This window comes from Elephantulus edwardii, unplaced genomic scaffold, assembly GCF_000299155.1.
Source record: "Elephantulus edwardii isolate Elephantulus edwardi_28Jun2011 unplaced genomic scaffold, EleEdw1.0 scaffold00086, whole genome shotgun sequence".
Taxonomy (NCBI): domain Eukaryota; kingdom Metazoa; phylum Chordata; class Mammalia; order Macroscelidea; family Macroscelididae; genus Elephantulus; species Elephantulus edwardii.
Genome location: NW_006399836.1, coordinates 5252379 through 5268563, shown reverse-complemented (window position 1 = coordinate 5268563; position 16185 = coordinate 5252379). Strand labels below are relative to the sequence as shown.

The 16185-nt window shown below is 39.4% G+C and overlaps 1 protein-coding gene across 1 annotated transcript in view; it reads left to right on the top strand.

Annotated features, from left to right (window-relative positions):
- The first annotated feature begins 304 nt into the window (after positions 1–304).
- The window catches only part of TNRC6B (trinucleotide repeat containing 6B), a 210691-nt gene continuing 194810 nt past the window's right edge, over positions 305–16185 (top strand). The window contains exons 1-2 of the mRNA XM_006890191.1: positions 305–328; positions 380–447. Of these exons, the coding sequence (XP_006890253.1) occupies positions 305–328; positions 380–447 (92 nt within the window). The remainder of the gene's footprint in view (positions 329–379; positions 448–16185) is intronic.

Here is a 16185-nt window from a genome sequence, read left to right as displayed (position 1 = left end):
TCTAGTGGCATGTTCCTGCTTAGGTTGGTTTAGATTATTTGTGGGGGGTTTTTTGGTGAGTAAGGAGAGGGGTAATTTTTCTATGACTTTTCCCATTGATTCACAGGCATTTTGTTTTATTGGGTTTTGTTTGGGGTTTTGGGGGGAAAACATGTTTTGTTTGCTAAGCCTTTGTCACAGTTCTATGCGTTCAAATTCATATGCTTCCTTTCTCATTCTGAAAATCTAATCCTTAAGAGTTCCCTAGATGCACTTGGCAATTGCACAGTATTGGCTCAGGCTCTGTTCTAGGCACTGTGGTGACATGGCCGAGCCCTGGCACCATGGAGTGAGGCGCACCAGAGTGCCCGCTGCTGACCCGTGCTGCTTGTCTTTGCAGGTGGAGCAGGAGGATTTTGTAATGGAAGGGCATGGCAAGACTCCACCTCCTGGCGAAGAAGGCAAACAGTGAGTCACAGTTTATTTTAAGAGGGTTCTAGCCGAGATTGTCTGCAGAACTTTGGTTCAGCATGCTGAGAGCCTGTTTGCTTGGGGTGTATCTGTGGGGGATGTTGAGGGGTCACCAGTTGCTTTAGTGCTACTTCCACTTGAAACCCGCTAACTAGAGGGGAAAGAAAGTTGTCTTTGTAGTTTTTCCACTCATGACTAATCACAACTTTTGTTACACTTTAGCAAAAGCTTTAAGGGTCAGGATGTTACAAATGAAAGTGGTTGGGTTAAAAAAACAAACAAACCCAAAAACCCCCACCAAAGTAGAAAATGGTACATCCCTTTCTTGGCAATGCCCTTATAAAATGAACTAAATTAATAGACTGGTCCTCCACATTCCAAGTGTGAATTTATTTGAGTAGTACTTCCTGAAATTCTATTCCATCTCGTTATTTATACTTCACATCTTTGTCTAAATAACAAATTGTTTCCTAAAAGGAATGAGAATTATAAATAATATAACTTATCCAATATTTTAAATAATTCAGAATCTCTCCTCTGGCTTCTTAAAAGGTGCTTGGTTTTAAAAACTGAAATTGGGAGTTGACTGAGCTTCAGATGGCAGTGAGTGGACATTTTCCATCCTCTGTCACAGGATTTGAAAAATTGTGTTACAAAGCAGACTGGTTTTTCATATGTCCTTTTAAAGGAAAAACGGTTAAGACTGATTTGAAGTACTGACACACTGACTTTTTAAAAAATTTCCCAGTATTCTCTTAGGTTGAAAGGAACAGTGATTCATGGAATTTACTGAAAATCTGAAGAGAGGAACTCCTATCCCTTGTTACTCTCTTTCTCTGTGTCTCTGTCTCTCTCTCTTTTTTTCCATTCTAAGAAGTAGTCTAGTTTTGGTCTTTCTTATGAAAATTAAGTCTCCAAATCCCTTTAGAATGCATTATGCAGAAAAGTGTATGCCTCCATGAAGCCGTATTCACGAAAGGAGAATGGTGTGTCTTGTATTTGTTGTGAATGGAAACTAGGATATTTTCACAGCTGGCTTAATTTGCTAACCAGGCAGTTTTAAAAATAGCTTACAATATAAATCCTCGCTTTGCTGGATCCTGTCAGACGCACTTATATTCTGCATGGTCTGACAAAATCAATTCATTTTCAACAAATTAGAATGCCAAACATCTAGTCCCAGAGGAATTATAGGATAAGTACTTCAGGTACTTCAGCCTGCCCACTCTCCTTTGTCTACACTAGCCCTGACTCTGGCCAAGATCTTGTAAGATCATAATCATAACTCTCATTTGTCAGGGGTCTTTTGTGCTGAAGATGCTTCACTAAGATGCTTGGTATGACGTTTCCACTTGTGGCATGGATTGTTGCCACACATGGATCAAGTTAGGTACCTTGTCCATGATACTGCTACTTGAAATCGTCATCGAGATTTTAACCTGTACCTTTGTGATGTTAAAAATTTTCTTATGTACTGGCTTAAAGCCAGAACCTCTTGCCAACCTTGGATCTTCACCAGCCTTGAGAGTTACACTCCTGAAAAGTATTGTAGTTGACAAAACTGTGATTGTCAAAATCAAAATCTCACAGGATAAGAGTGACTTGGGAAGAGCAGAACATTGAAAATGGCATTGAACCTCAGTTGGTTTTTTTTAACCTACTAATTCTTTTTTAATTTTATACTAGCTTATTTACAAAATTAGAATACCTTGCCTTTGAGAACAGATTCTTTCCATTTTCCTCACACACTGTGCACCCCCCCGCCCACCAAATTGTACAATCACATGATTAATCCTAGAACCTCTTTTTAAAACGTGGATGCAAACAGAGGGCATCAACTTCCCCAGCAAGCCAGTGTCTGCCTTGGAAACCCAGCTCCAGTGGGTGACCTTAGGTCTGCTTCCTAGGTGTTCCAGAGACATTACTGGGCCAGTTCCCTCACAGGTCTTGTTATTATGCCAACTCTTTGGTTATAGAGTTTCACACAGGCCCAGAGGATGTGGTATGTTTTGTGTTGCAGCCTTAGTGTTCTCCCCTGTTTTGTGTCCCATGTCTCAACTGCCACACCTTTCCATGGATTGATTCCAGGGTGGTTTTTTCCTGGGCCTGACCAGCTCTGGTATCATATGAAGAATGAATAGTGCAGACGTGTCTCTTTCACTAAGTACTGACTATTCCAAGAGACTCTTCAGTTCTTCTGTATAAGGTTGGGATGAAAGTGCTGTGCTCTCTTATTTGAGACAATAGCAGTTAAAAATTAAAGAATGTTTTCCTTAAGTCACAGGCTTGCAGTTGGTGAAGGATTATTACTGAACTTTCCAACCTTCATTGCATCCTAGATAGCAGAATCTGGAAACAGATTACTGGATGCTAGGATCCTGCAAATAATAACTTTGCTGAATGGTTTTTGAAGTTACTGCTCTTTCTTTGATTTTTCAGTCCATATATAAAACATGCAGGTGGTAAATATAGATATCAAAATGAGACTTTTTTAAACTTCTTCTCCTAATTATCCTAAATGTTTTCTGTATGTTTGAAAACAACTAGGGGGAAAGATATTTCCCCCCAGTGTAATTCTTTTTTTTTCTATAATTATATTTTATTAATTTTCATAAACATTTACAGAGATTTTGGGTTTCCATTCATTCATTGTTCCACTATTCTCTCTACCCTCCTCCCAGTTTGTTCTTGTCCAAATGCCACAGTGCTTGTCAAAGCCAGTTCTGATTAATCTTCTTTGTCAGTGTGTCCTTTGCCATTCCCTATCACTCCTCCCTGAGAGAGACTTCACCCTGAGTCATAAGGAAAAGGGGATGGCGTATTCTCTTAGCTACTTCCTGCTGAAAAGGGACGCTGTGGGTTTCAGGGTGAAGATCTTCTCTCACTACTCTAAAGGGCCCCTTTGGCAGTAGGAAACACATAGACTATTATGGAGATTGATTTTGGAATTTAGATGCACTCTTATTGATTGTGCTTGGCCGTACATGTTCATATCCTTGAAGATGTATCATGGGGGTGTTGCAACCTAGAAGACACAAATTTGACTAACAAGTTATAAGAACATGAGTCCAAAAATTATGGAAAAGGAAAAGAAAAGATTCTTTCATTGTTTTACAAACCCTCCCCCAGGTCCCCTCCACCATGTAGCCCTCGCTCTAGTCTCCTGTGATGACAGAAATACCTAGTTATATATCTCTTTTAAACAGTTTTCTAAGACTTGTTTTATTTAATTGGACAACTTTTGCAATCTCTGCCATTCTTTCAGACATCTGTAAGACATTCTGTTGAATAGATGTACTATAATTTAATCATTCTTCTCTAGCAGATAGTTTGATGGTTTTCATTATTACAAATAATAACTTTTGAACATCCTTATTTTTATACTTTTTTTGCATAGATGCTTTTTCTGTAAAACAGATTTCCAGATATGGAGCTGTTTGGTTAAACGCAAACTCACTGCTGTCAGATTGATTCCAACTCTTGACAACCATTCTTTGAGTTTCTAAGACTGTAAATCTCAATGGGAGGAGATTGCACAGCTTTTGGCTGTGGAACAGCTAGTGGATTCGAACCACTGACCTTTCGGTTAGCAGCGCAGCATGCTGTGCACTATACCATCAAGCTCCTTGTTGGTCTCAAGGGCATTTTACACTGCTATATTCTTGCCTTCCAAAGAAGCAAAGCCAGCTAGTGTTTACCCCATCAATGCTGTAAGTACAAGCCCGTTTCTCCACCCTCGTGGTGGCACCGAGATATTTAAAACCATTGTTTTCAGGAGCACTTTTTTACTTACTGATGAGATGGAGTATGTTTTGTTCATTTATTGGCCTTTTGCTTTCAGATGTTATTTATCACCTTTTTATGCTGTTCCCATGTTTGTATTAGCTTGCTTCTTTTAATAGTTTTATAAGATCTCTTAGAAATTGTAGATACTGAAATTTTTAAAGTATTTTCTCCGAGGCCTTATTTTTTAACATTGTAGTATCATACAATCTGGTAGACCTCCCAGTCATGTATGTAGTCTATGAGTCATTAATTGGTTTGCATATTTGTTCCTGCTAAGAAGGGCTTCCTGACTCTTACTATAATGATATAGCCTTGGTTTTTCTTCTATCTTTAAGTTTTGTTTAAACTGCTGCTTATTTTTCACTATAGTGGGAGACAGCAATCTGGCTTTTTTTTTTCTTCTTGTAAATGGATTTCCAGAATGACTCTCATTCATTGATGATATTCTGTACAAATAGCTTTTATCACTTAGGGAGGCATTTGGAGAACACTGGGGTGATGTAACTCGCCCAAGGACTAGAGCAAATTCTTAGAAAGATTAGGACTCAAATTGTTTTTGTTAGTGTACCTGTGCCACATTTTTTGTTGTTGTATTTGACTGTGTAGATCATAACAAACTGTGGCTGACTCTGAGAAGAATGGGAATCCCAGAACACTTGTTCGTTCTAATGCAAAACTTATACTTGGACCAGGAGGCAGTCGTCAGAACAGAGCAAGGGAACACTGCATGGTTCAAAATTGGGAAGGGTGTACGCCAGGGATGCGTCCTATCTCCATACCTTTTCAACCTATATGCAGAACAGATTATCCGGGAGGCTGGGCTCTATGAGGAGAAATGTGGGGTCAAGATTGGTGGACAGTTTATCAACAATCTGCGTTATGCGGATGACACAACCCTGCTTGCTGAAACTGAGGAGGACCTGAAGCGCCTGCTGCAGAGTGTCAAGGACTGCAACCTACAATATGGATTGAGGCTCAATGTCAAGAAGACAAAGATTCTCACCACTGGATCAATTGGCAGCATCAGGATGGATGGTGAAGAGATTGAGATTGTACACAGCTTTAGTTTGCTTGGCTCCGTAGTGAACAGTCTTGGCACCAGCAGCCAGGAAATGAAAAGGCGCATTGCCATGGGAAAGTCTGCTGTTAGGGACCTCTCCAAAGTGCTGAAGAGCAATGGTATCTCTTTGGAGACTAAGGTGCGTCTGATACAGGCCATGGTTTTTGCACTCACTTGTTATGCATCAGAGAGTTGGACAATGACCAAGGAGGATAGAAGGAGAATTGATGCCTTTGATCTGTGGTGCTGGAGAAGAGTATTGAGAATACCATGGACTGCTAGGAAAACAAACAGATTCATCCTGGAAAGGGTTAAACCGGGTGGTTCCTTGGAGGCAAGGATTCTGAGGCTCCGTCTAACTTACTTTGGACATGTTGTGAGGAGAGACTGGTCCTTAGAGAGGGACATCATGCTTGGGAGGGTGGAGGGACGGCACAGGAGAGGAAGGCCCTCTATGAGGTGGATTGATTCAGTGACTGGATAATTGGGATGGGAGTGTCAGAGACAGTGCGATTGGCACAGGACAGAGTGGAGTTTAGGGCTGTTGTACATAGGGTCGCTATGAGTCGCGGGCGACTCGATGGCACATAACAACAACAACCTGTGCCACTTCCCTAATTACTTCATTTAATGTTTCAACCATAGCTTCTGTATTAAGTCTTACAAAGAATATTTTATTTTTTTAATGCTTAGTTCAGTAAAACTACAAGTCTCTTTAAAAAGTATTGGCTTTTGATGCTAAGAAATACCTGTTCTAAATTGTTAATATTTATATTAGTTGTGCTACATTCTGGGATGGGGGAGTTTGTATATTTGTGTGTAAGATTTAGTAGAGCCTCTGTTACTATTAGATGCCATCGAGTCAACTACAACTTACAGCGACTCTGTGAGCAACAGATCTCAACCTTGTCCAGTCCTGTGCCATCTGCACCATCTCTGATATGTTGAATCTGTTGTGGATTGTGTCAGTCTATCTTTTTGGGTGCCTTCCTCTCTCTTTTTGACCCTTCACCTTTCCCAGTATGATGTCCCCTCCTGATGTGTGTCCAAGTATGTGAGACCAAGTTTCACCATCCTTGCCTCTACGGAGCATCCTGGTTGCTCTTATTTCCAAGACAGACTTAATTGTTCAACAGTCCTTGGGATTTTCAGTACTGTTCTCCAACACCACAACTCCAAGGTATCAAATTTTCTTTCATCCTTATTCATTGTGTAACTTTCAGATGCATAGTAAGTAAATGAAAAATTATGGCTTAGATCAGATGCACTTTAGCCTTTAAGCTGACATCGTTGCTCTTGACTCTTTGAAGAGGTCCTTGACAGCAGGTTTTCCCAGTGCAATGCATCTTTTGACTTCTTTACTGCTGTTACCATAATTCTGTGTCTTTAGTAAAGTATATATCTTTAAACAGGGAAACCTGATGGCATACCATGGCTAAGTGAAGGGTTGGTAGTTCAAGTCTGCTGAGACCTTTCTTGGGAATCTCGAGAGGCAGTTCTACCCTGTTACATGTGACCACTCTATGGACCACTGAGGGCATTTGGCAAAAACAACAAAACAACATTAACAAATTTTCTTTATAAGATTGTTTCACTAATGTTATTTTTTTAAATAGAGTTTATTTGCCAGTAGTTTATTTAATACATCATTTTTCTGAGGTTGTTTGCCTTAAGAAGCTGCACTGTAATCCCGAAGGTGTGCGATTTGAATCGACCAGATGCTCTACTGGAGAAGGAATGGCAGTCTCCTTTATCAGTTGGATCCAAATCAACTGTACACAACAAGAAAAGAAAAAAAAATAAAGACAAACCAGACAAACTAAATTTATTTCCTAATAATTTCAAAACTTATACTGCATGGAACAATGACTCTGTCAGACAGAGTGGAAGTACCCCTAAGATTTCCACGGTTGTAAGAGTGTAGAACAAATTGCCTCATCTTGCTCCTGCGGAGTGGCTGGTGGGTTCAAACTGCCTAACTTTCTCTTAACAGCTGAACACTTAGCCCCTGAGCCACCACGGCTCCTGCCCTATAATTACTGTATGAGAATTACAGAAATTGAATCATGTGATATTTGTAGCACAGGAATAAATAACAAAAACTTTTGCAGCTTTTTAAAAAGCTTTACAGGGATTTACTTGCTCACAAATTGCATTGATCGTGCTTATTGAAAGCTAATTTCAAAGAAAATGTTTCCATCCAGGCATGCTTCTAAATTAATTTTGTTTAATGACAGGCAAGTAATACTTAGAATTTTATGGGTAGATCATTTGTTGTCTGTGATTTTGAGGATTAATATATGTTTAGGCATTACATTGCGTTAGCTGCATTCTCTACTTTTGAAAAATGTATGTTATTTATAAACAAATCTAAGCTTTAACTTTCCCTGGTGGAATTGACTCATATTATCGTAAAATCCCTCAATTTGTGTTTAACTATGACTGTGCTTCAGTTTTTCCATAAATTTTTGTCAGTGGAATTTTTTTAAATTGTTCTGGCTCATTTTACCAAAAACAATTATTTTTAAAACAATCTTTAAATTTATAAAGAATTTTATAGATGATATGAGCCTTTAAAGTAGAATTAATGCCTTTGAGCTGTGATGTTGGAGAACAGTATTGAATATAACATGGTCTGCTAAGAGAACGAACAGGTTCGTTCTGGAGAGAGTTAAACCAGGCTGCACCTCAGAGGCAAGGATTCTGAAGCCTCATCTGAAATACTTTGGATATGCTGCAAAGAGAGACCAGTCATTGGAGAGGGATGTCATGCTTGGGAGGGTGGAGGGACAGCACAGGAGAGGAAGACTCTTGATTAGGTGGATTGATTCAGTGACTGGAGTAATGGGAGTAGGGTTGTCAGAGACAGAAAGATTGGCATAGGATAGAGCAGGGTTTAGGGCTGTTGTACATAGGGTCACTGTAAGTCGCAGGCAACTCAACAGCACATAACAACAGTAGCAACAACAAATGGGTCTTTGATTTATATAGGATCAATTTGAGTTCCCATCAACTCTGCATCAGCAGGCTTTTGCTTTCTTCACTTTTGAGAGTCTCTGGCTGGTGCAAATGGTTAAGCATCCAACTGTTACCAGAAAGGGTTCTCAGCACCCAGAGATGCTTCAGAAATGAGTCCTGGGATCTGCTTCCAGGACCAGAGCCTTGAAATGATGGCACACCTGGGTTTACAGTGAGAGCTGTAAAAGAGTTGATGGTAACTGACAACAATGTATCCTTATAACAGCTGGTTGATAGAGGTTCCAGTCTACCAGCTGCTCCACAGGTGAAAGATGGGTAGTCTAAGATGGACAGTCTCCTCCTGCCTGTGGGCTGTGTGATTTACAGCCTCTGAAAACCCACTGAAGGGTCCTCTCTGAGTTGGTTTCACCTCCACAGCACATAACAACGTGGACTGCCATTGTGTTTGATGTCACTCCCAAAGGAGGCTCTGTCCAAAGCTTTATGGAAGAAGACCTGTAAGGAAATCAAAGTGGTGAAGATTGTTTTATATTGATGATTCAGAGGGAAGAATGTAATTTACTGAGTCGGCACAGCGCTGTATTTATTCTGTGTGTGCTTTTAAATGTCTTAGCTATGATGTCTTGATTAAATAATCTTGCTAATTACATTCTCCCAAATATAAATGTCTAGTTTATAAAATGCCCTTTTTACTTTTCTGAATTATTAATTATAATTGAAATGTAGACCTTTCTTACGTTTTAACAGTTTACCCTTTCTTGATTTTTATTCCTAGTCTAACTTCTTAACCTCTATTTATATCTTCTTCAGATTCACTGCCATGTTTGCTGTGACTTTTAAAAGGTTTCTTCTCACGCCTCTGCATTCAGCATTTCTTTTACTAGGATAGTTGATGTTTCATATTTGGCCACCAATTTAACACCAAACTCTTTGTAAACCATAACTATTCTTTTGGTTTTGACCTTGTACATCTCCATAGCCACTCCTAAAAAGAGAAAAAGAAAAAAAATATTTTCAAATCACTTATTTTGTGATTACCCTCAAAATGTAAACTCTGCTATTTGGCCGTACTGTGTTAGGTGCTATTGTGTTGATTCCAACAGGAGTAGGACAATCCCACAGGGTTTTGTAGACTGTGCAAGAGCAGGTCTTCAGGCTTTTCTCCATTGGAGCCTCTGCATGAGTTTGACCCACCAACCTCTTGCTTATGTATCCAAATGCTTAACCATTTGTGGCACCAAGGCTTCTAGAAAAGCTTTTTGTTTTATTTTTGCTTTGTTTTGAGTAATCTACCATCAGATTTTCCCCAGTTTTATTTTCTTTGAACCTTTAACATATTTACATGTTGAAATGAACTTATTATGAACCAAATTGAATTCTCTATAAACTTAATCATTATTACCCAGCAGTAAGCTGGACATCAAAAGAATAATTGGCCTTTATAATCTTTCCAGATTGTTTTTTGAGAGAAAGGAAATAAGTTTTATTTTCAAGTTAATGAATACTCTGAAAATGTTACAAAGAGGTTCAATAGATGATCATTTATGCTCATGGAATTTTTGCTGCTGGGAATTTTAGTAAAACCATAGACACTTTGTACTCAATCTTTGGGAAATGTTTAGTTGCTAATAAATTTTCTGATTTTCATTGAACTTACTTAAAAAAAAAACACTAGACCTCTGACAATGCCTTTTACCTCAAATGCCTCAGAATCATAAGAAATGATTTCTGAATTCTGTTTTATGAGGTTTTTCTTGGATGTCTGGGCCAATGAATTAATTACAGTGAGAGTAACTTCAAGAGATAAGTATTTCACAATTGACAGTGACCACCAACTGTATGGGTTGCTATTACTTATAGGCTATAACAATCTTTAGAAAATTTAAATTAATTTAATAAATTTCATATTGTTTTCCTTGTGGAAAAATACTATGCCTTCATGGAAGATTATTGTTTGAAAAGCAAGATCTATTTATCTTATTCCCTTAAGTTCTTAAGGCTTTTCTTTTTTTATTTTTAAGATATTATCATGTGGTGGTAAAGTGCTTTGAAATCCTTAGCATTATGTGAGTAAGTATAAAGAAATGACCCAGCGTCCAAGGTCAAACCCATTGTCATTGAGTCAACTCAGACTCGAGGCTCCCCACACATGTATTCCAGAGTAGATCTGCTGCCTAGGGGTTTCTTGGCTGCAGTCTTTACAGAAGCAGTTCACCAGGCCTGTCTTCCAGGGAACCACTGGGTGAGTTTGAACTGCCAACCCTTAAGTTAATTGCTAACCACAAACCACTGCACAATCCAGATCTGTATGCTCAACATCAAAAATATCCAGTGGTTATATGAAGAGAAGCTATTTTTTTTGTTTCCCCAAAACTTTATAACCTTGAGTGGGTACAAGTAGCTCTGGTGGCATAGTATGCGATATGTTGGTCTTCAAGCCAAATTGTTTGTAGTTTAAATCTACCAGGTGCTTGACAGTCTCCTGTCATAGAGACTTCCAGCCGCAGGACCAGTGGGAAGTGGCCATGAGTTGGGATTGACTGGGTAGCAGTAACTTTGGTTTTGGAGTTTAGGGGGAAAGCACACATTTCACATGAAGTGCCCCAACAAGGTTTCCTCTCCCCCTGGGAATCCCTCTGAACTGAGGAAGTTAGACCTGAAAGAGTGGAGTAAAGGGCAGAGGTCGGGGTACAAGGCAGCAGAACTTGTAGGCTTGATGATGGATGGTTCAGCTTTATGCGGACACTGTAAGGACACATTCATGCATTTGTTCTTGTCACTGCCCGAGAAAGTGCCTGCTGCATAGAAAGGAGCAATCATGAATGAGTGAATGAAGTTGTCAGTACATTCTTACTGACAATTTAGAGTCCCTGTTGTGTACACTTATTTTGAAACTCTAAGGATTAGAACAAATCTTAACCCTAAAATAATGGATTTGTAATCATCATTTATGCATCAGTGAAAAGATAACATGTCAAGTTGACCTTTTATCCAGTGCTTTCTTGAATATGTTCCAACAAACCTCATTTTATCCTTGTTCTCCTTTAAGTGTCCTTACCTGTAAGCTGGTGGTTTTCTGTTGTTTGTTTTGTGGAAAGTGCTTTTCGACCCCAGTTTGAATTTTCTATCTGCCTCTAAGGATTTCTGTCAGCTGTTAGCTTAAAACAAAATAAAATGAAACTGAAATGCATTTCCATTGAATTGATGCCAACTCATAGTGACCCTGTAATAAAGAGTAGAATTGCCCCAGGGACTTCCTAAGACTGTGTGTGTATGTATGTATATATATTGTATGTGTGTGTGTATAGATATATATAGATAGATATAGACACATATAGATATATAGTTGTTTTTGTTAAGTGCCATTGAGTTGTAGACAACTCATTATGACCCTATGAACAAAAGACCCCAACACTTGTATAACTTTCATAATTTTCCTAAGTTCATAGAGTTTGCAGAGACAATCCATTTCGGAAGTGGATGCCACTCCTGCTTCCAAGTTTGTTTTGGTCAGGAAGCTCCACCAAACACTGTCCACCATGGGTAACCATTATCACACTTGATGCGTCAGTGTCATAGTGTTTGGCATCACAAATTATCTTTACAGCAAATTGATATATGTGTGTGTATAGTTTTTTTTTTTTTGCTTTATTATCAGAGATTTATATTTTCACACTTCAGGAGGCAAGATGTCCAAACTGAGAGTGCCAATTCTAGGAGAAGACTTAATTTGTCAGCTCTCTAAGAGAGCCCTTGTCTCCATGAGCTCCTGGGAGAGCTCCCTGTGACTTGGCTTCTCTCTTCCCTCATCTATAAAAGGTTGTCAGTCCAGGGCCCATGAGTCCAAAGGATGTGCTTTGCTTCTGGCTCTTCTTCCTTGGGATAACCTGGTCCCTACTAAGGGTGTCACCTTCACAGAAGCAGACTGCTACATCTTTCTTTCATAGGAGAACAGCTGGCACATTCAAACCACTGATCTTTGTGTTAGCGGCCAGTTAGCTACCAAGGCTCCTCCAGCCTCTAGCTCATCTCTGCATAATTCTTTCTCCCACCATTTAAGGAACTTCCTGCTCTTGCCCCCTAGCTCTCCTTTAGGTCTTCCATAACATACCAGGCTTCTCCTCCCTTTACATGTAGAAACCCTCTTTCCAGACCTGGAGGAAATCCAGGGGTTTTGAGAAGAAAATAAAATAAAATTAATTTTTAATAGAATATTATGCAAAAGCAGAAATATTTTATTTACACTGAGTAAAGAAATCACAAAAATTGGCAACTTTTAAACAAATCTGCAAATGGCAGGGGAAAATAGCATGTCTTTGTAGTAATTCACTGTCTGATGCAGCTCTTTGAAACTTCTTTCCCTCCCTCCTTTCTTTTTTTTTTAATTATTAGACTCTCAGTGAGATGGATTTCACTCAGTGATGGGGGGAGGGGGAGAATAGATGTGTCAGAGACAATAAGGTTGACTCAGGATAGAGCAGGATTCAGAGCTGTTGTATATAGGATCACTGTGAGTCACAAGTGGCTTGATAACATGTAACAACAGCAGGACATCAGTAAATATATTTTAGCACACTCTTTTGGTTTGCATACAGTGTTTGTATGAATAATGTTTTATGTGTGTATATTGTGTTCTATATAATCTTTCATTTACATGGTATTTTGTTCAACTGTATTGTGTTTTTCCCTTCATACTCTGGTTGTCTAAGAGAGAGAGAAGGAGGGGGGTAGAAAGAGGGAGAGGGAGAAGGAGAAGGAGAGGGAGAAGGAGGGACTGAGAGAGAGAGAAAGAGAGAATTCAGTGTTTTCTCTAGCATCATTGACTAAATATGGTTTTTTATCATTAATGGATTAGAAAACTAACTTTCAGCGAGCTCTAGTGGCCTAGTGGCAAGAAGCTGCACTGCAGTTGCAGAGGTGCATGCTTCAAATCCACCAGATACTCTGCTGAAGAAGGAGGGACAATCTCTTCCAGTACCAGTCAGATCTGATTTGACGGTACACGCACACAAAAATAATTTTAAAAAAATTTAAAAAAAGAAAAGAAAACTAACTTTCAGCCTCACTAATTGCTAACTATTATTAGGGAACTCATTTCTGTAGTCTATAGGGACTTTCACTATTAACACAAAGGATGAGTCTCTGCTGGTTCAGCAGCTCTGGGCGAGAAACAGGGGCTGTCTTCTGCTCTGTGATTTACAGCCTCTGCCACGTAATGAATGTCTGTTCTGAGTCAGTTCCAACTCCATGGTGATGTTTTAATTTGTTAGGGTTTTCTTTGTTGTTGTTTTTAATTGTTATGATGAAATAATGTAAATTTGTGAGTTTGGTCTCAGCTTTGGGAAAACCTCTACCACGTTTTCTTTATAGTCCGTATGAGCTGTAAAATGGCAAAACTTTAACTTTTCTGGTGCATTAACTGATTTGAAGTAAATCTTTGAGTTGACACATGTTTATTATTTTATGGACCAGTGCTGTACATTTCTCTCCTGATTTTGGATGAAGTGGCCCAACGAGAGCTCTTTTAGACAAACAAGGATTGTTGTTGATGCTGTTAAGTGACATCAAGTTGAGTACATCTCTCTGATCCATAGATCTGCACTCTGTCCTATCCTGTGCCATCCTTATTGTCCTGAACACATTTGAGTCCGTTGCTGCCGACACTATCAGTCGGTCTCATCAAATCGTCTTCTCCATTGCTGACCCCCACCACCACCTTCCCAAGAATGATGTCCTCTTCAAAGAATAGCCACTCCTAACAACAGGTCCAAAGGATGTGAGACGAAGCTTCACCATATTTACCTCCAAGGAATATTCTGTTGTACTCTCTCCAAGATGTATCTGTTTGTTCTTTTGGAAGTCCGTGGGATGGATATTCATGCTTCTCCAACACCACAACTTAAATGCATCCATTCTTTTTCTGTCATCCTTATTCATTGTCCAGCCCTCAGCTGCATAGCAGGTGATTGGAAAGATTGTGGCTTGCATCAGGTATACCTTAGTCTTTAAACTGACATCATTGCTCTTTAGGACTTTGGTGTGATCCTTGGCAGAAGACTTTCCCAATGGTATACATCTCCTAGTCTCCTGACTGCTGGTACCAAGGGTGTTGACTATAAAACCAAGCAAGTTGAAATAACTGACAATTTTAATCTTTCCTCCATCGATATTGCCTATAGCGCAACCCTGTGGACAGAAGACCTGACACACCTTTAGAACTGTTGACGTTTATCAAAGTCCATTGAGTTCCTGGAGACATGACCCTAGCACAGTGCTAATAGAGTGTAGGAAGTGTCTCCTTAGGATGTGGCCTTTATTTCACAGGAGATGAAAGAAGAGATGAGAGACCAGGTATCACCAAGAAGAAAAGAACCTGGAGTGGAGTTTGTTGTTTAGATCCAGGCACCTGCTCTGGGAAGTTCTCCAACAGAGGGAAGCTAAGACATAACAGAACTCTCCAAGGAACATCGAGCCTACAGATGCTTAGAGAAACAAGAACCTTCTTCCAGATCTTGACAGAAAACGAAAGCCTTTCTCAAGAGCCAGCACTCCTAACTGGACTTCGAGCATCCTAAACTCTATTGTTGTTGATTTGGGTGCTGTTGAGTTGACTCCAGCTCCTGGCAACACGTGAAACCCTGCCCAGTCCTGCATCATCCTCATTATCTCTGCTGTCTTGAAGCCTGTTTTGCAGTTACTGTGTTCCTCTCCTTGACTTTGCTAAGCATGACGTCCTCTCTCCAAGAACTAGTCCCTCAGTATATTCAAAGTGTGTGAGATGATATCTCACCATTGTTTTCTCAACGGAGCAGCGTGGCTCTACTTCTTCCAACACAGAGATCCTTGTTCTTTTCACAGTCCATGGTATATTCAGTATTCCTCACCAACACCATAGTTTAATGACATCTATTCTTTGGTTTTCTTTATTTCATCCAGCTTTCACATGCATATGGAACAGTTGAAAAAACCTTGACTTGGATAGGGTACACCTTAGTCCATCTAACATTAGCTACAACATCCCTAGTACCATGGCCCCTTCTAAACCCAGACTGCACTTCTGGCACTTCTCTGTTGATGAGATGACTCAGAAATAAAAGTTATATAATCTGCCTTTAAGAATCACATATCTCCTATCTCATGGGAGCTCTGAGAGTCTAGTGGTAAGGTTTTTCATTGCCAACCCAAAGGCAGGCAGTTAAAATCCATCAACTGCTTTATGAGAGAAAGATGGGTAAGTTTTATTCTCATACAATTTACAGCCTCTGAAAACCTACTGGAGGGTCAGCTATGAGTTGGTTGCAACTCAGTGACATATAACAACAGCAATACCCTGCGCTTAAAAAAATCTCCTAATCTAGAGGCAGTGATTCCTTTTCATGAAAACAGTACTCATAAAGTGTGAAGGTTCTGTTGGGGAGATCTGCAAAAGGGTACCATGGCACACAGAATAGGATCCCACATTCACCCTGGAATGTCAAGGAGGCTTCTTCCAAATACAGTTTGCGTTTTTGAGGTTTACGGCTAAGGAATTTGAGGATTTGTTTTGTTTTGTTTTTAATATCCCCTAAAAGATTAGCTAACTATCTAAGTAAACCAAGAGTATAAATGCTAACAAGTAATTTCAAAGTGCGATCTTTCCAAAAATGATTGCATTTCAGTTGCATTGGAGATTTCCTTGTAGTTTTGGCTACTGTTTCCACTTTCTAACTTTGTTGGAGATGAGAATACTAGAAACACCTCTTACAAGTATGTATTTTTCCTTTTTAAAAATATTTTCTTTAAATTAATTTTAATGAACATTTACAGGGATTTTGGATTTCCCTACATTCATTGTTGCATTTTTCTCTCTGCCCACCCCTCCCCCCCAGTTCACCCTTCTCTTTGAAAAGTAAAAGAAAAATTATTTCATT